The sequence below is a fragment of the Scyliorhinus torazame genome, chromosome 5 (genome assembly GCF_047496885.1).
Source record: "Scyliorhinus torazame isolate Kashiwa2021f chromosome 5, sScyTor2.1, whole genome shotgun sequence".
NCBI lineage: Eukaryota > Metazoa > Chordata > Chondrichthyes > Carcharhiniformes > Scyliorhinidae > Scyliorhinus > Scyliorhinus torazame.
The window spans coordinates 104,890,332-104,915,168 of NC_092711.1; the positions used below are offsets into that span (position 1 = coordinate 104,890,332).

Sequence of the window (24,837 nt, forward strand, 5' to 3'; positions counted from 1 at the left end):
TACGATTATATTTGTTGGAGTTCAGAAGAATGGGGGATCTCATAGAAACCTGTAATATTGTAAGAGGACGGGACAGGGTAGATGCAGGATAGATTTTCCCGATGGTGGGAGTGTACAGAACGAGAGGTCGCAGTCTGAGGATACGGGGTAGACCATTTAGACAGAGATGAGGAGAAATGTCTTCAACCAGAGAGTGGTGAGCCCGTGGATTTTTTTTAACCACAGGAAATAGTAAGCATTATATGCATTCAAGAAGCAGTTAGATATAACACCAAGAGCGAAGGGGATCAAAGGGCAGCAAGGTAGCACAGTGGTTAGCACTGTGGTTTCACAGCATCACGATCCCAGGTTTAATTCCCGGCTGGGTCACTGTCTGTGTGGAGTCTGCACTTTCACCCCGTTTCCGCGTGGGTTTCCTCCGGGTGCTCCGGTGTCCTCCGACCAGTCCCGTGTGTCGTGCCGTTAGGTAAGTTGGACATTCTGAATTCTCCCTCTATGTACCCGAACAGGCGCCGGAATGTGGCATTTAACAGTAACTTCATTTCAATGTAAGAGTACTTGTGACAAGAAAGATTATTAATTAAGGATATGGAGGGGAAAGCGGGATTAGGCTATGGATGATAAGCAGTAATCATAATGAATGGCGGAGCAGGCGCAAAGAGACAAATGGCCTCTTCCTGCTCCTATTTTCGATGTAATCCCTTCCCACACTAAGAGCAGGTGACTGGCCTCTCCCCAGTGTGAACTCGCTGGTGTGTCTGCAGACTGGATAACTGAGTGAATCCCTTCCCACACTGAGAGCAGGTGAATGGCCTCTCCCCAGTGTGAACTCGCTGGTGTTTCTGCAGACTGGATAACTGTGAATCTATTCCCACAGAGGGAGCAGCTGAATGGCCTCTCCCCAGTGTGAACTCGCTGATGTCTCTGCAGGGTGGATGAATCAATAAATCCCTTCCCACACTGAGAGCAGTTGAATGGCCTCTCCCCAGTGTGAACTCGCTGGTGTGTCTGCAGAATGTCATAAATCACTGAATGTGTTCCCACACTGAGAGCAGGTGAACAGTTTCTCCCCAGTGTGAACTCGCTGATGGTTCCTTAGGTTGGATGAAGCTCGGAATCTCTGCCCACACTGAGAGCAGGTGAATGGCTTCTGCCCAGTGTGAACTCGCTGGTGTGTCTGCAGACTGGATGACTGAGTGAATCCCTTCCCACACTGAGAGCAGGTGAACGGGCGCTCACCAGTGTGAACGCGCTGATGGATCCGCAGGTTGGGTAAATCACGGAATCCCTTCCCACACTGAGAGCAGGTGAATGGCCTCTCCCCAGTGTGAACCCGCTGATGTGACCGCAGGATGGATAACTGAGTAAATCCTTTCCCACACTGAGAGCAGGTGAACGGTCTCTCCCCAGTGTGAATTCGCTGGTGTGTCTGCAGGGTGGATAAATCACTGAATCCCTTCCCACACTGAGAACAGGTGAATGGTTTCTCCCTCGTGTGAACTTGCTGGTGTGACTGCAGGTTGGATAAAGTATGGAATCCCTTCCCACACTGAGGGCAGGTGAACGGCCTCTCCCCAGTGTGAAGTCGCTGATGTCTCCGAAGGTTGGATAAAGCACTGAATCTCTGCCCACACTGAGAGCAGGTGAACGGCCTCTCCCCAGTGTGACTGCGTCGATGCGTTTCCAGCTGAGATGGGAATCTGTATCCCTTCCCACAGTCACCACATTTCCACGGTTTCTCCATGTTTTGCATCTCCTCGTGTGTCTCCAGATTGGACAATCAGCAGACGCCTTGTCTACACACAGAACATGTGCACTGTCTCTCCTCACTGTGAATGGTGTGATGTTTTTCCAGGCTGCGTAATAGTTGAAGCTCTCTTCACAGTCAGTTCACTGGAACTCTCTCACTCGGGTGTGTGTTGTGTGGGTCTCGGGGCTTTTCCAGTCACACTGATCCTTCCACAGTCAGTTCACTGGAACACTCTCACTTGGGTGTTTTTGTTGTGTGGGTTTCGGTGCTTTTCCAGTCACATTCATGTTTAAAATCTTTTGAAGTCGACAGATCGGACAATCATTTCCCCCTTCTCGCCGATGATATTCAGAGCCTGATGATATTCAGATCAGAAGGAATCATTTGAGTTTGTCATGAGTTTGATGTGATGTTTGATATTTCTGTCTGCAATTCCTCGTCTTCCAATATCCTTTAAAAACAATTTATAAAAGTTATCAATGTTGGTACAGGATTGAAATTCGGAGCAGACAATTCGAGTTTCTATGGAACATTATTTCCTCTCTTGTGTTCGAGCTTCCGGGTCATAACATAGAACAAACAGTGCAGAAGGCCATTCGGCCCACGTGTCTGCACCGACTCACTTAAGCCCTCACTTCCACCCAATAACTCAATAACCCCTCCTAACCTTTTTGGACATTAAGGCCAATCCACCTAACCTGCACGTCTTTGGACTGTGGGAGGAAACCGGAGCACCTGGAGGAAACCCACGCAGACACGGGGAGAACGTGCAGACTCCGCACAGACAGTGATCCAGCGGGTAATCGAACCTGGGACCCTGGCACTGTGAAGCCACAGTGCTATCCATTTGTGTTACCATGCTACCCGTTGCTGTAGAATAAAGGAGGCAAGAGCTCTGCTTCTCCACAAACACATTTGTTTCTTTGATCCAACATCACACACAAATCTCTATGAACAAATAGTGCCACCTGTAACCCCTTTATGTATCAGTGGCTTCTATTGGATAATTGACATCAACAATCTCCCTCCATTCTCACTTTGGAACTGAAGAAAGGGATTAGGAGAGCTAAGAGAGGGCATGAACAATCTTTGGCGGGTAGGATCAAGGAAAACCCCAAGGCCTTTTACACATATGTGAGAAATATGAGAATGGCTAGAGCGAGGGTAGGTCCGATCAAGGACAGTAGCGGGAGATTGTGTATTGAGTCTGAGGAGATAGGAGAGGACTTTTCGTCTGTATTTACAAATGAGAGGGGCGATATTGTTGGAGAGGACAGTGTGAAACAGACTGGTAAGCTCGAGGAAATACTTGTTAGGAAGGAAGATGTGTTGGGCATTTTGAAAAACTTGAGGATAGACAAGTCCCCCGGGCCTGACGGGATAGATCCAAGGATTCTATGGGAAGCAAGAGATGAAATTGCAGAGCCGTTGGCAATGATCTTTTCGTCCTCACTGTCAACAGGGGTGGTACCAGGGGATTGGAGAGTGGCGAATGTCGTGCCCCTGTTCAAAAAAGGGACTAGGGATAACCCTGGGAATTACAGGCCAGTTAGTCTTACTTCGGTGGTAGGCAAAGTAATGGAAAGGGTACTGAAGGATAGGATTTCTGAGCATCTGGAAAGATACTGCTTGATTAGGGATAGTCAGCACGGATTTGTGAGGGGTAGGTCTTGCCTTACAAGTCTTATTGAATTATTTGAGGAGGTGACCAAGCATGTGGATGAAGGTAAAGCAGTGGATGTAGTGTACATGGATTTTAGTAAGGCATTTGATAAAGTTCCCCATGGTAGGCTTATGCAGAAAGTAAGGAGGCATGGGATAGTGGGAAATTTGGCCAGTTGGATAACGAACTGGCTAACCGATAGAAGTCAGAGAGTGGTGGTGGATGGCAAATATTCAGCCTAGATCCCAGTTACCAGTGGCGTACCGCAGGGATCAGTTCTGGGTCCTCTGCTGTTGGTGATTTTCATCAATGACTTGGATGAGGGAGTTGAAGGGTGGGTCAGTAAATTTGCAGACGATACGTAGATTGGTGGAGTTGTGGATAGTAAGGAGGGCTGCTGTCGGCTGCAAAGAGACATAGATAGGATGCAGAGCTGGGCTGAGAAGTGGCAGATGGAGTTTAACCCTGAAAAGTGTGAGGTTGTCCATTTTGGAAGGACAAATATGAATGCGGAATACAGGGTTAACGGTAGAGTTCTTGGCAATGTGGAGAAGCAGAGAGATCTTGGGGTCTATGTTCATACATCTTTGAAAGTTGCCACTCAAGTGGATAGAGCTGTGACGAAGGCCTATGGTGTGCTTGCGTTCATTAACAGAGGGATTGAATTTAAGAGCTGTGAGGTGATGATGCAGCTGTACAAAACTTTGGTAAGGCCACATTTGGAGTACTGTGTACAGTTCTGGTCACCTCATTTTAGGAAGGATGTGGAAGCTTTGGAAAAGGTGCAAAGAAGATTTACCAGGATGTTACCTGGAATGGAGAGTAGGTCTTACGAGGAAAGGTTGAGGGTGCTAGGCCTTTTCTCATTAGAATGGAGAAGGATGAGGGGCGACTTGATAGAGGTTTATAAGATAATCAGGCGAATAGATAGAGTAGACAGTCAGAGACTTTTTCCCCGGGTGGAACAAACCATTCCAAGGGGACATAAATTTAAGGTGAAAGGTGGAAGATATAGGGGGATGTCAGAGGTAGGTTCTTTACCCAGAGAGTAGTGGGGGCATGGAATGCACTGCCTGTGGAAGTAGTTGAGTCGGAAACATTAGGGACCTTCAAGCAGCTATTGGATAGGTACATGGATTACGGTAAAATGATATAGTGTAGATTTATTTGTTCTTAAGGGCAGCACGGTAGCATTGTGGATAGCACAATTGCTTCACAGCTCCAGGGTCCCAGGTTCGATTCCGGCTTGGGTCACTGTCTGTGCGGAGTCTGCACGTCCTCCCCGTGTCTGCGTGAGTTTCCTCCGGGTGCTCCGGTTTCCTCCCACAGTCCAAAGATGTGCAGGGTAGGTGGATTGGCCATGATAAATTGCCCTTAGTGTCCAAAATTGCCCTTGGTGTTGGGTGGAGGTGTTGAGTTTGGGTGGGGTGCTCTTTCCAAGAGCCGGTGCAGACTCAGGGGGCCGAATGGCCTCCTTCTGCACTGTAAATTCAATGATAATCTATGATTAATCTAGGACAAAGGTTCGGCACAACATCGTGGGCCGAAGGGCCTGTTCTGTGCTGTATTTTCTATGTTCTATGTTCTCTGCTGTATCTAATATTCACCCTCCCAATTCTCTTGAAGGTGCTGGTTCATGTTGATAGACACAGCCAAGCTCAAGTCACTGCATCCTGACCAGGACACAGAGATTATAATAGGAGCAAGAATAGGCCATTCGGCTTACCGAGTCTGCTCCACCATTCAATGAGATCCTTGGCCGATCTACCTCAGCACCATTTTCCCACACGATCCCCATATCTTTTGATATCTTCAATATCTACATATCTTCAATATCTACAAACCTATCAATATTTGTCTTGAACATACCTGATGACTGAGGTGCACATTCCTCTGGGGTAGAGAATTCCAAAGCTTCACCACATCCTCGAGTGAAGAAAGCCCACATTTCGAGTGACCAATTATTTTTTTCCAATTAATGTGCAATTTAGCATGGCCAATCCACCTACCTTGCACATCTTTGGGTTGTGGATGTGAGACGCATGCAAACACGGGAAGAATGTGCAAACTCCACCCGGACAGTGACCCAGGGCTGGGATCGAACACGGGTCCTTGGCGCCGTGAGGCAGCAATGCTAACCATGGTGCGAGCAGAGACCATTCTTTTTGTCAAACAAATAAATGCGACAACCTGTTAAGGACATGGGTGGGAGGAGTTGGAAACACTTTGTGGAGCCGTGAACCTACATGGAAATATTTTTTCCCCATAATAAATTTTGGCTCAAATCATCAATGAGGACTCTGATCTCTGGCAAGGAAGGAAACCCTGGCAGGTGGGAGGAGAGGATTCACAAACACCCGCTGGAGGCCCCAAACACCCATAAGACCCATTGATTTTATTGTAAGTCTGCAGACAGGAGCTGGAGAACAGAACCCAGGCAGAGGAGAGGGAGGGAGAAAACTTGGAGTGGAGGAAGAAAATGGTGCAGATGGTGAGATGGGTTTGGATTTCAGCCCAGGGAAGAGAGAGAGTATGTGGGATGGGGAAAAATGTTCCTGAGAAACTAGAATTGTCTGTTCAGAATTTCTATACTGGATTGACAGTGATGGCATTTGTTTATTTTTAATTTAAAAAATTTAAGATTACCCAATTTTCTTTCTCCCAATTGAGGCGTAATTTTAGCGAGGCCAATTCACCTACCCTGCACATCTTTTTGGATTCTGGGGGTGAGTCCCACACAGACACGGGGAGAATGTGCAAACTCCATACGGACATTGACCCAGGGCCGGGATCAAACCCCGATCCTTGGCTACCGGCTGGGCCACCGTGCCTGCCCCTAGTGATGACTTTTATCAACTTCTTTTATAGGATATTACAAGGGGAGGATTTACTGATGGAAACTCAAATCAAACTTCACATCAAGATTTAACAGAGTCACTTCATTCATCAGGACCTGAATATCATTGGCCTGTGAATGTGGAAGAAGAAATGTTTGTCTGCTCTGTCTGTATAAAAAGATTTTCTTCTGAAAAAAATAAATTTAGATTTCCCAATTTATTTTTCCAATTAAGGGGCAATTTTAGCGTGGCCAATCCACCTACCCTGAACATCTTTGGGTTGTGGAGGTGAGACCCACGCAGACACGGGAAGATTGTGCAAACTCAACACAGACAGTGACCCGGGGCCGGCATCGATACCAGATCCTCAGCGCCATAGGCAACAGTGCTAACCACTGCATTACCCTGCCACCCCTAGGGTTGTGTGTTTCTGACATGGGTCTCATTGTGACTGAACAGAGCCACACTTGAGGTAGAATCCTCAAGAGTATTGAAAGTCAGAGAGATCTAGGAGTACAGGTCCACAGGTCATTGAAAGGGGCAACACAGGTGGAGAAGGTAGTCAAGAAGGCATACGGCATGCTTGCCTTCATTGGCCGGGGCATTGAGTATAAGAATTGGCAAGTCATGTTGCAGCTGTATAGAACCTTAGTTAGGCCACACTTGGAGTATAGTGTTCAATTCTGGTCGCCACACTACCAGAAGGATGTGGAGGCTTTAGAGAGGGTGCAGAAGAGATTTACCAGAATGTTGCCTGGTATGGAGGGCATAAGCTATGAGGAGCGATTGAATAAACTCGGTTTGTTCTCACTGGAACGAAGGAGGTTGAGGGGTGACCTGATAGAGGTATACAAAATTATGAGGGGCATAGACAGAGTGGATAGTCAGAGGCTTTTCCCCAGGGTAGAGGGGTCAATTACTAGGGGGCATAGGTTTAAGGTGAGAGGGGCAAGGTTTAGAGTAGATGTACGAGGCAAGTTTTTTACGCAGAGGGTAGTGGGTGCCTGGAACTCGCTACCGGAGGAGGTAGTGGAAGCAGGGACGATAGGGACATTTAAGGGGCATCTTGACAAATATATGAATAGGATGGGAATAGAAGGATACGGACCCAGGAAGTGTAGAAGATTGTAGTTTAGTCGGCACGGGCTTGGAGGGCCGAAGGGCCTGTTCCTGTGCTGTACATTTCTTTGTTCTTTGTTGTTCTTTGGGGTCAGGTATCCGTTGAGTTATTGGGAACCATGGTGCAGAATTGCTTGCTTGCTTCTTTCCTTCTCTGTTGCTACTCTGATCAGCAATTAGATGTTTGGGTCTGTGAAAACCGGGGCAATGGGAGGTCAAGTTCCAAGACGAAAGTGTATTGCTGTTTGCTGGCCAGGTTGTCTCCATTCTGAGCAATGTGGAATAAGCTTCTCCCAATAATTGAAAATATTGCCCCCAACAAACATGGCGACCGCACATGCGCTCTCCTGCTCATTGTCCCGAGTAAAGATGGCGGTCATTATTCCTCACCGATCACTGGATCCTCTCAGTCCCGCTCCGTGAAATGGGATAACTAGGAAGTAGTTTTTCCGGGTATGGGCTTGCACAACATGTTTAAAAAACTGTTACACCCACCAGCCAGACCTATCGCTCCCTGCGTTGCACAATATTCCTCTTACCCTTTGTGGATCCGAGATAAAATCTCTCCATCGCCATTACCCGCACTGCGCATGCTTCAGTCGAAGTCCCACCCACCCACATTCACTCCGATTGGTTGGAGTATCATCCACTACCGCTCGGTTCTCCAGTCCCGCCCCCTCTTCCGATTCAGCCGGCACTGCCGTCAATCACTCCCCGAGCATTGTGATGTGGGCATGCGCAGTGCGGTTCATGTCCAGGGACAGAGCGCCCTGCCCCGCACTACGTCCACTCGCGCCTGTGTCGGGGAAAAGCCCGAGCAGCTTTCACCGGTTCAGCTGCTGTATCCGAGCTTCGCATTCTGGGCTTGGACGGGGTTTTTATGAAGCCACCGGCTCCATCCCTCCCTCATGACTTACCCGGCGGTATCAGATCGACTGAGAATTTCCAAACCGCCTCAACCGGAGTTACTGCAGGCACTGCGCATGCTCCAGCTCGCCATGCCCGGGGAGTGATTGACGGCAGCTCCGAGCCAATTGGAATAGGAGGCGGGAGTGGAGGACCGAGCGGGAAAGGCTTGTCCTCCAACCAATCGGAGGGAATGGGGGGCGGGGCTGGGCCCGGATCTCCCTCATTGGCTGAAACTCTGCATCATTTTGAAAACTGATTTGTCTCAACTCCAGAAGAAAACTGGAGCTTTCTGTTTGTGGCTTTAAACAGGTTCTTCATGTTGTTGCAGGAAAGTGAGGTCTGTCGAATGTTAGGTTTTACACAGCACACCGTCAGCCTGCGGTTTCACGCTGGGTAAAGAATCTGCAAACAAGGCAAGAGAATAAACAATTCATGGTAGGACCCTAGAGGATCAGAGGGATCTTGGTAGGCATATCCATAGGTCCCTGAAGACAGGAGGCCAGATAGATAGGGTGATTAAAAAGGAATATGGAATACTTGCCTTTATTAAGTAAGTAAGAAGTTTTATAACACCAGGTTAAAGTCCAACAGGTTTGTTTCGATGTCACTAGCTTTCGGAGCGCTGCTCCTTCCTCAGGTGAATGAAGAGGTCTGTTCCAGAAACACATATATAGACAAATTCAAAGATGCCAAACAATGCTTGGAATGCGAGCATTAGCAGGTGATTAAATCTTTACAGATCCAGAGATGGGGTAACCCCAGGTTAAAGAGGTGAGAATTGTACCAAGCCAGGACAGTTGGTAGGATTTCGCAGGCCAGATGGTGGGGGATGAATGTAATGCGACATGAATCCCAGGTCCCGGTTGAGGCCGCACTCATGTGTGCGGAACTTGGCTATAAGTTTCTGCTCGGCGATTCTGCGTTGTCGCGGGTCCTGAAGGCCGCCTTGGAGAACGCTTACCCGGAGATCAGAGGCTGAATGCCCTTGACTGCTGAAGTGTTCCCCGACTGGAAGGGAACATTCCTGCCTGGTGATTGTTGCGCGATGTCCGTTCATTCGTTGTCGCAGCGTCTGCATGGTCTCGCCAATGTACCATGCTTCGGGACATCCTTTCCTGCAGCGTATGAGGTAGACAACGTTGGCCGAGTCGCACGAGTATGTACCGCGTACCTGGTGGGTGGTGTTCTCACGTGTAATAGTGGTATCCATGTCGATGATCTGGCACGTCTTGCAGAGATTGCCATGACAGGGTTGTGTGGTGTCGAGGTCACTGTTCTGAAGACTGGGTAGTTTGCTGCAAACAATGGTTCATTTGAGGTTGCGTGGTTGTTTGAAGGCAAGTAGTGGGGGTGTGGGGATGACCTTGGCAAGATGTTCATCGTCATCAATGACGTGTTGAAGGCTGTGAAGAAGATGACGTAGTTTCTCCGCTCCGGGGAAGTACTGGACGACGAAGGGTATTCTGTCGGATGTGTCCCATGTTTGTCTTCTGAGGAGGTCGGTCCGGTTTTTCGCTGTGGCGTGTTGGAACTGTCGATCGATGAGTCGAGTGCCATATCCCGTTCGTACGAGGGCATCTTTCAACGTCTGTAGATGTCTGTTACGCTCCTCCTCGTCTGAGCAGATCCTGTGTATACGGAGCGCTTGTCCATAGGGGATGGCTTCTTTAATGTGTTTAGGGTGGAAGCTGGAGAAGTGGAGCATCATGAGGTTATCCGTGGGTTTGCGGTAAAGCGAAGTGCTGAGGTGACCATCCTTGATGGAGACGAGTGTGTCCAAGAATGCAACTGATTTTGGAGAGTAGTCCATGGTGAGTCTGATGGTTGGATGGAACTTATTAATGTCATCGTGTAGTCGTTTCAGTGATTCTTCGCCGTGGGTCCAAAGGAAAAAAATGTCATCGATGTATCTGGTGTATAACATCGGTTGAAGGTCCTGTGCGGTGAGTAGGTCCTGTTCAAACTTGTGCATGAAGATGTTGGCGTATTGGGGTGCGAATTTGGTCCCCATGGCTGTTCCGTGCGTCTGGATGAAGAACTTGTTGTCGAAGGTGAAGACGTTGTGATCCAGGATGAAGCGGATGAGTTGCAGAATTGCATCTGGAGATTGGCAGTTGTCAGTGTTGAGTACTGAGGCTGTTGCAGCAATGCCGTCGTCATGGGGGATGCTGGTGTAGAGTGCCGAGACGTCCATTGTGACGAGGAATGTTCCTGGTTCAACTGGTCCATAGGTGCTGAGTTTCTGTAGGAAGTCTGTCGTGTCGCGACAGAAGCTGGGTGTACCTTGCACGATGGGTTTCAAGATGCCCTCGATGTAGCCAGAGAGGTTCTCACACAGGGTCCCATTGCCTGAAACGATAGGGCGGCCTGGTGTGTTGGCCTTATGTATTTTCGGGAGGCAGTAGAGATCTCCAATGCGGGGAGTACGTGGGATGAGAGCACGTAGGGTGCTCTGAAGATCTGGATCCAAGGTCTTGATCAGTCTGTTAAGTTGGCGGATGTGTTCCTTGGTCGGATCTGCGGGTAACTGTCTGTAGTGTTCTTGGTTGTTCAGTTGTCGGTATACTTCTTTGCAGTAGTCCGTTCTGTTCAGTACGACAGTGGCCCCCCTTTATCTGCTGGTTGATGACGATGCTGCGGTTGGTCTTGAGAGCGCGGATGGCATTGCGTTGTGCTTGGGTGACGTTCGGGGCTGTCTTGTGAATGCGACTGATGAATCTGGCATTGACGCGACTCCTGACGGCTTGAGCATACATGTCGAGTCTAAGGCAGCGGCCTTCCGGAGGGGTCCAATTCGACTCTTTCCTCTTCGGTTGCCGCACCGCAGATCTCTCGGTCTGCTGTTCCGGTTCATTGGTAGTCTGCTTGGGTTCGCTGTTGGCCTCTTGGGGTCTGTGGAAGAATTCCCGGAGCCTCATTCGCCTGATGAATTCCTCCGTGTCTGCCGCGAGACTGATGGGGTCCATTTTGGTGGTGGTGCAGAAATTAAGCCCTCTGCTGAGGACTTCGATTTCATCTGGTTGAAGGGTGTAGTCTGACAAGTTGACAATAGATTTCCCTGTATTGTTTTCTACTGTGACACCGGGGGTGGCTTGGTTGCTGCCGGTGGTGATGCCAAGTTTCTCAAGCTTTCTGTTCTTGGTATGCATATAGGTGGCATAGTATTGTTGTCTCATCTGTTTGGCGGTGTTCCGCAGCTGGTCTGCTGCATCCTGAGCGCAAGTTGAGAATATGGCCTCTATCTTGGTTTCCAGGTTGCGTCGTCTGCTGTAGAGCTGGCGGACGAGGTGGTTGAGGAGTGTGAGAGAGGTGCGACGGCAGAGTCTCTCAGCGAAGTCTGTGTTGTAGGTCGACTTGAGTGGGTTTGTGATCTGTAGCCCTTTTGGGATCTTGTCTGCTTTCTTGCATCTTTGTAGAAACTTAATGTCAGTGTCTATATGCGCGATCTTCCTGGAGATCCTCTCCACTTTGAGCCGGCAGTTTGCGGTGTCGATGGTAGCCATGATGTGGAGATGCCGGCGTTGGACTGGGGTGAGCACAGTAAGAAGTTTTATAACACCAGGTTAAAGTCCAACAGGTTTGGTTCGATGTCACTAGCTTTCGGAGCGCTGCTCCTTCCTCAGGTGAACTAACTAAGGTGAATTAACTAAGGCATAGAATATAGGAGCAGGGAGGTTATAATGGAGCTGTATAAAATGCTGGTTAGACCACAGCTGGAGTAGTGTGTGCAGTTCTGGAAGGAAGTGATTGCACTCGAGAGGATGCAGAGTAGATTCACCAGGATGTCCTGGGCGGGAGTATTTCAGCAAGCAAGAGAGACTGGATCGGCTGGGATTGTTTTCCTTGGAGCAGAGATGGCTGAGAGGGACCTGATTGAGGTATAAAATTATTCAGTGAATTAGTGGTGAATAGATGGGGTGAATAGGAAGGAACCTTTCCCCTGAGTGGAAGAGTCAATAACCAGTGGGCAGAGAAGGAAACTTTCCCCTGATTGGAGGGGTCAATAAGCAGGGGCATAGATTTCGGGTAATGGCAGGAGGTTTATAGGAGATGCAAAGAAAAAGTTTTTTCACCCAGAGGTCGGTGGGAATCTGGAACGCACAGCCTGAAAGTGTGGTAGAGAATGTAAATTTCACAACATTTAAGAAGTATTTAGATGAACATTTCAAATGCCATTGCATGGAAGGCAACGGACTAAGTGCTGGAAAATGGGATTAGAGTAAATCGGTGCTTGATGGCTGGTGGAGACCCGATGGGTCAAAGCGCCTCTTTCACTCCTGGAAAAACTCTCTGACTCTAATCGTACCATTCAAATCAATGGAATTCTCAGGACCACATTGTGGAGGAAGGTTGCTTACACATAATGATAAGCAGCACTCGCACAAGCAGCAAAACACATAACTTTGGTCAGACAAGATTTTCCCATTTGAAATCCATATTGACTATTCATTGTTATGTTTATCTTTTCCAGATTTTAAAAGTTCCCTCCTTTACTCAGGATTCGATTATTTACCAATGTGAAGCTAATTGTTTCATAATTTCCTGGGCATGTTCTGGCCACCATTTTAAATATAGGAATTACATTACTGAGCAGCCAGTCTTTTAGAACTGATCCTTTTTAATGAATTATTAAATATGAGCAGTAATGTCTCTCCCTGCGAATCTTTTAAAATACGTGGATGTAATCCATTTGGATCAGGGGTTTTATCCCCTTTGAGTTTGATTAGTGTAATCAATAATCACCTCATCATTCAATGTCCTGTTGACCTGTTCTATCTCCCTGGGAAACAATGATGCAAAGTAATGATTTAATATTTCTGTTATTTCTATATCTTTCCCAGAGGTATTATCCTGTCTGAACCTTAATGCTCCCTAATGCTTCACAGCGGCATGGTCCCAGGTTCAATTCCGGGCTTGGGTCACTGTCTGTGCGGAGTCTGCACGTTCTCCCTATGTCTGTGTGGGTTTCCTCCGGGTGGATCCGGTTTCCTCCCACAAGACCCGAAAGACGTGCTGTGAGGCAATTTGGACATTCTGAATTCTCTCTCAGTGTACCCGAACAGGCGCCAAAATGTGGCGACGAGGGGCATTTCACAGTAACTTCATTGCAGTGTTAACGTAAGCCTCTGTGTGACAATAAAGATTATTATTATTTACTTTCCTCCTAACATTAACTGGCTGCAGTTTAATCTTCAAGATATATGTTGGTTTTTGTGATGGCAGCGTCCCTTTTTAAAAGCCATCGTCTGTGATCTTATCCTTCAATTTAAGAACTCCCAAAGAAACTGCTGAACAATAAAATTATGAATTTTTACTTCAGTCCTAAATTGTTTTTGTAAAAAAACTCTGCAATTCCTCTGATTAACATCTCCAATTAGAAAATGCTGATCAATCCTCACTGACAATCCTTACTGACTGGCACGCTTTTCACAGTGACACCTCCATCACGAAAGTAAATTATCAAAGAAAATATAATAGGTCAATATTTTACAAGAACATCAATAAAATAATAATACTAATCTTTATTGTCATAATTAGGCATACATTAACACTGCAATGAAGTTACTTGAAAATCCCCTAGTCGCCACACTCCGGCGCCTGTTCAGGTGAATGTTCAATTCACCTAACAAGCATGTCTTTCGGGGAGAACGTACAGACTGCACAGGCAGTGACCCAAGCGGGAATCGAACCCGGCACCCTGGTGCTGTGAAGCAACAGTGCTAACCACTGTGCTACCATGCCACCCTAATGATGCTGTTTGATGCTCACATTGTCACGGTAGTGACTGATTGGCAGCAACCTCTTCCCAGTCATTACAATCAATGCTTATTACATAAGTGGAGAATGAACAGGAGTGGAGTAAATTCAGATACAGGCAAGGCAACACCCAGTTATTAGCCTTGACCAGAACATCAGCTTTTTCAGCATTGTTTCTCCAGAGTTATTGAAACTCTCGAATGTCTCGCAGGAAGGAATCGCAGGTTTAGGTGCTGATGGATATCCTGGTGCATCCTCAGCCACCAATAGTAATTATATATAAAATCGAGGATTTGAAATACGTGAAGGTAGGAGGTATGATCAATAAGTTTGCAGATGGAAAATTGTTGGTGTGGTAACTAGCGAGGACAAAAGCCTTAAATCACGGGATGATACAGATGGGCTGGTCATATGGGGGCAGAACTGTCGCAAATGGAATTTAACCAGGAAAAGTGGTAGCTCTTGCACAAAGTCAGTACAGATATGATAGAACATAGAAAAATACAGCACAGAACAGGCCCTTCAGCCTACGATGTTGTGCCAAACCTTTGTCCTAGATTAATCACAGATTATCATAGAATTTACAGTGCAGAAGGAGGCCATTCGGCCTGTCGAGTCTGCACCGGCTCTTAGAAAGAGCACCCTACCCAAGGTCAACACCTCCACCCTATCCCCATAACCCAGTAACCCCACCCAACACTAAGGGCAATTTTGGACACTAAGGGCAATTTATCATGGCCAATCCACCTAACCTGCACATCTTTGGACTGTGGGAGGAAACCGGAGCACCCGGAGGAAACCCACGCACACACGGGGAGGATGTGCAGACTCCGCACAGACAGTGACCCAAGCCGGAATCGATCCTGGGATCCTGGCGCTGTGAAGCAATTGTGCTATCCACAATGCTACCGTGCTAACATTAAGAATAAATTAATCTACACAATATCATTCTACCGTAATCCATGTACCTATCCAATAGCTGCTTGAAGGTCCCTAATTTTGCCGACTCAACTACTTCCACAGACAGTGCATTCCATGCCCACACTACTCTCTGGGTAAAGAACCCACCTCTGACATCCCCCTATATCTTCGAACATTCACCTTAAATTTATGTCCCCTTGTAATGGTTTGTTCCACCCGGGAAAAGGTCTCTGACTGTCTACTCATCTATTCGCCTGATCATCTTATAAACCCTTATCAAGTCGCCCCTCATCCTTCTCCGTTCCAATGAGAAAAGGCCTAGCACCCTCAGCCTTTCCTCATAAGACCTACTCTCCATTCCAGGCAACATCCTGGTAAATCTCCTTTGCACCTTTTCCAAAGCTTCCACATCCTTCCTAAAATGAGGCGACCAGAACTGCACACAGTACTCCAAATGTGGCCTTACCAAGGTTTTGTACAGCTGCATTATCACCTCACAGCTCTTAAATTCAATCCCTCTGTTAATGAGCACCAGCACACCATAGGCCTTCTTCACAGCTCTATCCACTTGAATGGCAACTTTCAAAGATGTATGAACATAGACCCCAAGATCTCTCTGCTCCTCCACATTGCCAAGAATCCTACCGTTAATCCTGTATTCCGCATTCATATTTGTCCTTCCAAAATGGACAACCTCACACTTTGTGCCGAGTGACTTCCATTGTGTTGGATCATTCTAGAAAACACTGAACATATGACGAGCAAGATGGAAGAAGATGCAGGAATTATTGATTCTGGAATTGAACCCAGCAAGAGTTTGGATCTTCTGGGAGGAGAGAGGAAGGACACATTGGGGATAAAAACCTTTAAGTTCTGCATTGTTCCACAGGAGAACAGCATTTGAGAAATGGAGAATAGCAGAATACCCATTGACAATAAATTGTTTGATTATTTTCGCAATTGGTGACCAAGTTATTTTGTATTAACTGTTTCAATGGTGCGGCTATTACCCAACATTCCCTGCGTCTGCGAATGTGCCCTATTCATTCCACGGAGCCCAGTGCGCAGATGCAATGTTGGGTTGTATCTGGAGCATGCGCAGTGTCACTTTGCTCGGAGGTCTGCGATTGCGGGAGCAGCTGTTTTGGGTGGTGAGGTGGAGGGAGGAATGGAGCCGGGAGTCGGGGTGGGGAGGGAGTGAAGGCTTCATAAACACCCTCTGCTGGTCACAAGGCCGGAAAAACACCCTGCAAATCCCGCGTTTGCAGCTGCGGTGCTTTTATCTGGTATTAGGCCCAGTTCCACGGCCGCCATCTTTGTTTAGCGGCGCGGCTGAGGGGTCATCTTGATGACGTGTCAGAGGTGGTGCTTCAGGATCCTGGTGACCAGGAGAGAAAATCATTGTCTCGATGATTGACAGGCCCCTCCAGAGGGGTGAGGTGCTACTTCCATGCGTAGCAATCCGAAGAACAGAAGAATAACATCAGAATTAGCAGCAGGAGTAGGCCATTCGGCCTATTGACACTGCTCTGCCATTCAAGAAACGCTGATCCGAATGTGCCATTAATTACATTTTCCTGTCTGCACCCAAAACGTTTGACTGTCCAGTAGATTAAAAAACACCAACGCAGCTTTGAGTATATTCAGTGACCCAGCGCCACTGCTCTCTGGGAAAGAATTCCACGAATTCAGCTTTGACGAAGTCATCGACTCAAAACGTTAGCTCCCTTTTCTCTCCACAGATCCTGTCAGACCTGCTGAGATTGTCCAGTATTTTCTGTTTTTGTTTCAGATTCCAGCATCCGCAGTAATTTGCTTTTATCCACAGACTGATGACCCTCTGAGGGAAGACATTTCTGCTTATCTCAGTGTCAAATTGGAGAATTCTTATCTTTAAACTGTCCCCCTTAGTTCTTGAATCCCCACATGGGAAAATATTGTTTCATCAAAACCACTCAGAATTTTAGATGTTTCAATAAGATCACCTCTCATTCTTCTAAACTTCATCGGGTACAGACCAATCAGGCTCAATCTTGCTCCATAAAACAAACTCTCCCATCCCAGAAATCAGACTAGTGAAACTTCACTGAACTGCCTGCAAAGCAAGTAAAACCCTCATTAAGTAATCCTGGGACATGAGCACTGCTGTCTCACGGCACCGAGGTCCCAGGTTCGATCCTGGCTCTGAGTCACTGTCCATGTGGAGTTTGCACATTCTCCCCGTGTTTGCATGGGTTTCACCCCCACAACCCAAAGATGTGCAGGGTAGGTGGATTGGCCACGCTAAACTGTCCCTTAATTGGAAAAAATGAATTGGGTACTCTGAATTTTTTTTTTTTAAAGTAATCCTGGGACTGGCAACAGGGGGAAAGAATGTTTGGAACTTCTATCCTGGACTCGAAGAGTGATGGATTTTGAAAACTCCTTTTACCGGGGGTTAGGAGAGGATTTACACCCAGCAAACTCAAACCAAGATAAATGTTTGTCTGATCTTAATTTCTAACCTCGACTAACATTTCTGACCATTGTAATTTCCTTTGACAGCTGCTTCCAAAGCTTCTGATATCTTTCCAGCCAAAGGTTGCAGCAGGAGATTGTAAACTTGGAAACACTGAAATTGTGACAGAGGTGAGTATTATTATTATTATTTTTTATGATAAATTTAGAGTACCCAATTATTTGTTTCCAATTAAGGGGCAATTTAGCATGGCCAATCCGAAGCTGGCACTCCCAGTGCAGACTTTGGTGTTGTGAAGTTGTTGCTGTGGTGCAGAGTGGCTGCTGCTGTTGCTGCTCTCTCTCTCTCTCTCTCTCTCTATTGCTGCTGCTGTTGCTCAGTTTTCTGCCTGTGTCCAGTGCTTGTTGCTGCCTGGAGGAAGGAGAGGGGAGAGAAGGACGGAGAGAGGAGAGAAGGACAACAACAAGGAGGTAACTTCAAAAACAAGATGGGAGTAAAGCCCTTTGGACTGCTTGTTTGCTGGGCCTCTCCCGGGTTGAGGGCCAGGCCCAGTCTTCCCAACTGATAACATCTGCCTTCAGCAAGGACAAAATCCTCCTTATTCTTACCAGTGTGCTTGTTCCAGGGCAGAGGGATCGAGTGGGCAGTGTGTTTGCTGAGCCCCCTCCCGGACTGAAGACTCCACACACCAGCAGGGAGGAGGTGGATTCTATTGGGTGGTCGTTCCAGGGTTGCAGCACGGACTGTGTTTTTGCTGAGTCCAACTTGGGCCAAAGACCTCGTGAACCAGCGCCACTTACCTCCTTGTGCACCTGCTCTGGGCCTGGCGAAGCGCATCAGTTGTAGGTCCAGGCAGCTGGCGACCGAGGGGGTCATCCGATCAGACTATTTACTCCTTTTCCGCGGCTACATTCGCAGCAGGGTGCCCTAGAAAGGGAGCATGCAGTGTCCATGGGCACCATCAAAGCCTTCCATGCCCGGTGGGCACCGCAGGGGTTGGGGTGCTTTATTGACCCCTTTAAATGCACTCTCATTCGATGTTTTTAAGTTTCTGCTGATCTTTGTTACATTTGGCAGTGCCCCTAACTGGAGCGGCCCTTTTTGCTTTGTCCCTAAGTTTGTTTCCTTTGTTCTATTTTGTTGGTGGTCCTCAAAAGAGTGGCCAATCCATCTGGCCTGCACATCTTTGGGTTGTGGGGGTGAGACCCATGGAGAAACGGGGAGAATGTGCAAACTCCACATGGCAGTGACCCAGGGCCGGGAACGAACCTGGGTCCTCAGCACCGTGAGGCAGCAGTGCTAACCACTGCCACCGTGCCACCCTTTGTCATGATGTTTCCATTCCTATTTTATCACACACCTCCCAGTGACACTCATTGTAACACAGAAACTTCAAAATATCAATGCTACCTTGCATCTTGCCCTCCTATTATTGTCTAATGATAACAGTAACAGAGTAATGCACACCAAAATTGGAATATCAGATAGGTTGTTGTCTAATAATAATAGTAATTCCACTCCACCCGACAAAAGGCCTTCTCCCTCTGAGGGCATCATGATAACGTTTAAGAGCCTTCTAACATTAGCCGTGAGTTCCTAGCCCTTTCCAAATCCCATCTGGTCTTCCCCTACCACCCCTGGGGCACAGTCCTCTATCCTTGTGGCCAATATCTTAGCCAGCAGTTTGGCATCCAATTCAATAGGGAGATTGGTCTGTATGACCCGCATTGCTCAGGGTCCTTCTACCGTTTCAGAATCAATGAGATTGAGGCTTGCGACATTGTTGGGGGAAGGACTCCCCGCTCCCTTGCCTCATTAAATGCCCTCACCAGCAGTGGGCCCAATATCTCCGAGAACTTCTTGTAGAATTTCACCAGGTAGACGTCAGGCCCTGGGACCTTGCCCAACTGCATGACCTCCAGCCCCTCCATTATGTCCTCAATTTCAATTGGGGCTCCCAGCCCTTCCACCAGTTCTTCCTCCACCCTCGGGAACCTCAACTGACCCAAGAACTGCCTCACCCCTCCAACCCAGCCGGGGGTTCCGACTCGGATAACTTGCTATAAAAGTCCTTAAACACCTCATTCACCCCCACTGGGTCCAGGACCGCATTCCCACCTCTGTTCTTTACTCTCCCTAGCTCCCTGGCTGCCTCCCTTTTCCTCAGCTGGTTCGCTAACATTCTATTGGCCTTTTCCCCAAACTCATACACCGCTCCCTTTGCCTTTCTCAGTTGTTCCACCGCTTTCCCCGTAGACAACAGCCCAAACTCTATTCTGTAACCTCCACCGCTCCTTCAATAACCCCCCATCCGGGGCTTCCGCATATCTCCTATCCACCTGGAGTATCTCCCTAACCAATCTATCCCTCCCTGCTCGTTCCACCTTTTCTCTATGGGCCCATATCAAAATTAATTCCCTCCAACCACTGCCTTCAGTGCTTCCCACACCGCTGCTGCCGAGACTTCCCCTGTATCATTTATTTCCAGATCGTTCTGGATGGACTTGCTCACCCGCCCACAGACCTCCTCATCTGCGAATAGTCCCACATCCAACCTCCATAACGGACGCTGCCCTCTCTCCATACTAACCCGTAGATCCACCCAATGTGGGGCTGATCCTACAGAGCAGGAGGCCCTTTGGCCCATCGAGTCTGCACTGATTCTCTGAAAGGACACCCTGCCTAGGCCCACACCCCTACCCTGTCCCTGTAACCCCATAGCCTCATCTAACCTACCCATCCCTGGACATTAAGGGGCAATTTATCAAGGCCAATCCAAGTAACTTGTTCTTCTTTGGATTGTTGGAGGAAACCGAGCACCAGGTGGAAACCCACGCAGACATAGGGAGAAAGTGCAAATTCCACACAGACAGTCACCATGGCTGGAATTGAACGCAGGTCTCTGGCGCTGTTACGCAGCAATGCTAATCACTGTGTCACTGGAAGCATAGTTTCTTTATCAATATTACTGTTTATGAAGCTCAAGATCGAATTTGTTTTGCCTACTACTCTCTTATTATGTCTTGTAGATATACAAAATCCCTCTTCAGCTCTTTCTCTCTCCTCCCAAAAAGGCCAGTTGTGTTTTTATGACAATCCAGCAGTTTTCATGGTCACTTTTTCCCAGTGCCGGCCCCACAAATGACCAGATTCATTCAGCTAAATTTCACAACCTGCCTTTGTGTTTTTGTGGGTTCTCTCTCACTCCCTATTTTCTGTTTTCAATCAGTTTCACAGGGTGTTCGAAGGGGAGGCTTCCAAGTCCGGAAACTCAAACCAAGCATCACATCAGGATCTGACAGAGTCCTCTATTTATCATATCCTGAATATCAGCGGATTTTGAAACTGGAAGGAAAAAGCATTGTTCACAGTGGGGAGAAACCGTACACGTGTTGTGTGTGTGGACGAGGATTCAGTCGATCATCAGGCCTCACAAGCCACAAATGCAGTTACACTGAGGAGAAACCGTGGAAATGTGCGGACTGTGGGAAAGGGTTTATTTCCCCATCCAAGCTGGAAACTCACCGACGCAGTCACACTGGAGAGAGACCATTCACTTGCTCCAAGTGTGGGAGGGGATTCATTCAGTCATCCGGCCTGCTGAGACGCCGGCGAGTTCACACTGATGAGAGACTGTTTCAATGTCCAGACTGCGGGAAGAGCTATAAAAGTTCTGAGGAACTGATGAGCCATCAATGTGTTCACACTGACGAGAGGCCGTTCAGGTGCTCTCACTGCGGGACTGGGTTCAGACGATCATCTCACCTCACTGTACATCAGCGAATTCACACTGGGGAGAGACCATTCACCTGCTCCCAGTGTGGGAAGGGATTCACTCACTCATCCCCCAGGCAGACACACCAGCGAATTCACACTGGGGAGAGGCCATTTGCCTGCTCCAAGTGTGGGAAGGGATTCACTCGGTCATCTGACCTGCAGAAGCACCAGCGAGTTCACACTGATGAGAGACCGTTTCAATGTCCAGACTGCGGGAAGTACTATAAAAGTTCTGGGGACCTGATGCTCCATCAACGTGTTCACACTGACGAGAGACGGTTCAGGTGCTCTCACTGCGGGACTGGGTTCAGACGATCATCTCACCTCACTGTACATCAGTGAACTCACACTGGGGAGAGGGCATTCACCTGCTCCGAGTGTGGGAAGGGGTTCACTGAGTCATTCAACCTGCAGAAGCACCAGCGAATTCACACTGGGGAGAGGCCATTCACCTGCTCCAAGTGTGGGAAGGGATTCACTCAGTCATCTACTCTGTCCATACACCAGCGAATTCACACTGGAGAGGGACCGTTCCCCTGCTCCGAGTGTGGAAAGAGATTCACCACTTCATACCACCTGCTGAGACATCAACGAGGCCACAAGTAACCACAGTGATTGGATTTTGCTGTTCCTCACATTCAGGACTGAACCATATTCATTTGGGTCTCTTTCTGCTGATAACAAACTCCAGCCCATTTACAGGGGCTAATATTCTGGCTAAAAGTCAAATAAGATTTGTGTGAAATACGCAGAGTGCTGAAACTTTTAATATCTCTGACACAAGTTAGTTCCTTTTGAAGTACTCTCGCTCTTCCCTGTCTCTTCCATCCTCACCTCCAACAAGAAGTGTGAGGAGCTTGTGGAGCATCTTTGTGACTGAGATTGAGTAAATCTGATCAGCTCCCTCTGCTGCTTCCCTCCCTTCCACGAGCCCACCAGACCAAACTGTCTCTACATTTCATCCTTGTGACTTCTGGTGGCGGCCATGGTGTCGGAGGAGGTCACGCATTTGCTAACTTCCGCTCGTGACGGACCTTTTGGAACTTTTCTCCTGATTTTCCGGAATTTTATTAGAAACATCGGTGGAGAGTGAGACAGTGAGGAGAAATCCTCCACCAGTATATGGAGCCGTGGACCAGAAGTGGTCGTATAAGAAGAATTAGTTGAGCAGCGAAGGTGACTGTAGAACCTGCAGCACGGGAAAGCATGGCGGAGGCGCAGGATTCCGGTTTGGTGGCACAGTGGTCAATGGTACAGCGGGTGGAGTTCATTCAGGAGAGCTTCGCCAAGCACATGAAGGAAGGGTTAGACCTGATTAAGGCAACGATTGATCGGGTGGAACAGGGGCTGGAAGCCCACGGACTGGCGATCCAGAAGGTGTCCGAGCACGAAGACCATTTAACCGCGTTGGAGGCGGAAGTGGGGCTGATAAGGGACCACGAGAAAAGATTGCAGGAGGACCTGGAGAACAGGTCCCGGAGACAGAACCTGAGGATCGACGGCCTCCCGGATGCAGTGAGGGGTCGGACGCAAGGGCATATGTGACAAGTTTGCTGGAAAAGTTGATGGGAGATGGGGCGTTTTCTCGACCCTTGGAAGTGGACAGGGCGCATCGAGCGTTTGCGAGGAGGCCCCGAGCGAATGAACCTCCGAGGGCGATCCGGGTGCGAATGCACCGGTTCCTGCACAAGGAGCGGATTTTGCGGTGGGCCAAGCAGACACGGAGCTGCAAGTGGGAGAACTGTGAGTTGCGCATTTACCAGGACCTGGGCATGGAACTGGCTAAAAGACGAGCTGGATTCAATAGGGTAAAATCGGCCCTCTTCAAGAAGGGGGTGAAGTTTGGGATGTTATACCCAGTGCGTCTGTGGGTCAAGTATGAGAACCAGGAACTTTACTTTGAATCGCCGGATGAAGCGATGGACTTTATCAAAGCCAAAAGGCTGGCAGGGGGTTGAGGACATTGAACCTTGGGGGAGGGTATTGCGGTATCGATTCTGTTAAAGCTTTCTTAGTTTTGATCTGTATATGCAGTGCTCTCTGGAACAGGTTTTTAGGCCGTTGCTCAGATTTGTAAGTTAACTTTGTTTCAGTGGGTGGAGGGATTTTTACGACTGTGTTTATTGGGGACTGTGATGTTTTGAATATGTATGTTCGAGCGGAGTGGGGAGGGGATAGGATGTCTGGCGCCATGGACGGGGGTCACCAGGCTAGCTCACGGAAGTGCAGCGGTGGGTGAGCAGGTGGTAAGTTTGTTCAGGGGGGGTTGGGATTGTGGTGTTGCTAATAGTGGGGTGGGGGGGAGAGGGAGCTGCTCTGCTGACCGAGGAGAAACTGTTGCTGGGAGACAAAGGGGAGGGCGGGCCCTCGGAGGCGAGGGACGCGAGCTGGAGGCTGGCTTAAGAAGGGTGATCGGCTTGGGGGGGAGGGGGGTGGGAGAGGCGGAAAACCTCCCGACTAGGCTGACCACATGAAATATTAAGAGGGCTGAATCGGCCGGTTAAGAGGGCTCGGGTGACTTCCGGTTGCGGCTATGCCTAGGTAGGTCGCGCGTTCGGCAGCTCTCGCCGGGAACGGACGTTTGGGCTCTCTAGAGGGGCCCCAACGGCAATTGTTCGACGGCTCCCAGTATGGAAAGGTGACAGCAAGGTCCCCCCGATATTATATGGATTGGACCAGGAGTGGAGCGGTGAAAAAAGTGATCTTGGAGCAGCAAAAAGTGCGAGGGAGGAAAAACAAGATGGCAGCGGGTGGAGACCAAGCAGCATGGGCGCAGTGGTCGCAGGAGCAGCAGGAGTTTCTTAAACGCTGCTTTGAGGAGCTGAAGACAGAAATGCTGGCGCCAATGAAGGCGGCGATTGAGAAGCCAGTGGAGACCCAGAAGGCCCAAGGGGCGGCGATCCGGGAGGTGCGGCAAAAAGCCTCGGAGAACGAGGATGAGATCTTGGGCCTGGCGGTGAAGGTGGAGGCGCACGAGGCACTGCACAAGAGGGGGGCGGAAAGATTTGAGGACCTGGAGAATAGGTCGAGGAGGAAGAATCTTCGGATTCTGGGTCTCCCTGAAGGAGTGGAGGGGCCCGATGCTGGGGCATATGTGAGCACGATGCTCAATTCGCTGATGGGCGCGGGAGCCTTCCCGAGGCCCCTGGAGCAAAATGGGGCTCACTGGGTCCTAGCAAGGAGACCCAAGGCCAACGAGCTGCCAAGGGCTGTAGTGCTGAGGTTTCACCGCTTTATGGACAGAGAGTGTGTCCTGAGATGGGCCAAGAAAGAGCGGAGCAGCAGGTGGGAGAACACGGAGATCCGAATCTACCAGGACTGGAGTGCAGAGGTGGCAAAAAAGAGAGCTGGTTTCAATCGGGCTAACGCGGTGCTCCATCGGAACGGGATGAAGTTCGGTATGCTGCAGCCAGCGCGATTGTGGGTCACGTTCCAGGATCGGCACCACTATTTTGAAACGCCTTATGATGCATGGCACTTTCTACGGACTGAAAAGTTGAACTCAAATTGAGGGTTTGTTGTGGGGGGATGTTTACTGTGCATATGGTGTTTATTACGTTTAGGGAATGTTCCTTTGGTTTGGGTGCTGGAGGGGGATGGGTGAAGGGATTTGATCGGGAGAGTGTGGGCGTCGGTGTTGGAGGGG

The 24,837-nt window shown here is 48.7% G+C and overlaps 1 protein-coding gene and 1 pseudogene across 2 annotated transcripts; one reads left to right on the plus strand and one right to left on the minus strand.

Annotated features, from left to right (window-relative positions):
- Nucleotides 1–1,003: 1,003 nt before the first annotated feature.
- Nucleotides 1,004–7,964, minus strand: LOC140421570 (uncharacterized). 2 transcript variants are annotated; one of them, XM_072506366.1, is made up of 2 exons: nucleotides 7,909–7,964; nucleotides 1,004–2,201 (listed from the first exon to the last, which is right to left on the minus strand). In XM_072506366.1, exon 2 carries the CDS (start codon nucleotides 1,751–1,753, stop codon nucleotides 1,019–1,021), a length of 735 nt encoding a protein of 244 aa, XP_072362467.1. In that variant the 5' UTR covers nucleotides 1,754–2,201; nucleotides 7,909–7,964; the 3' UTR covers nucleotides 1,004–1,018. The 2 variants fall into 2 exon arrangements, with proteins under 2 accessions (XP_072362467.1, XP_072362468.1); XM_072506367.1 differs by lacking the exon at nucleotides 7,909–7,964 and adding an exon at nucleotides 5,283–6,838.
- A 6,307-nt stretch (nucleotides 7,965–14,271) lies between these two features.
- On the plus strand, nucleotides 14,272–23,431 carry LOC140417833 (uncharacterized; annotated as a pseudogene).
- The last annotated feature ends 1,406 nt before the right edge of the window (nucleotides 23,432–24,837 follow it).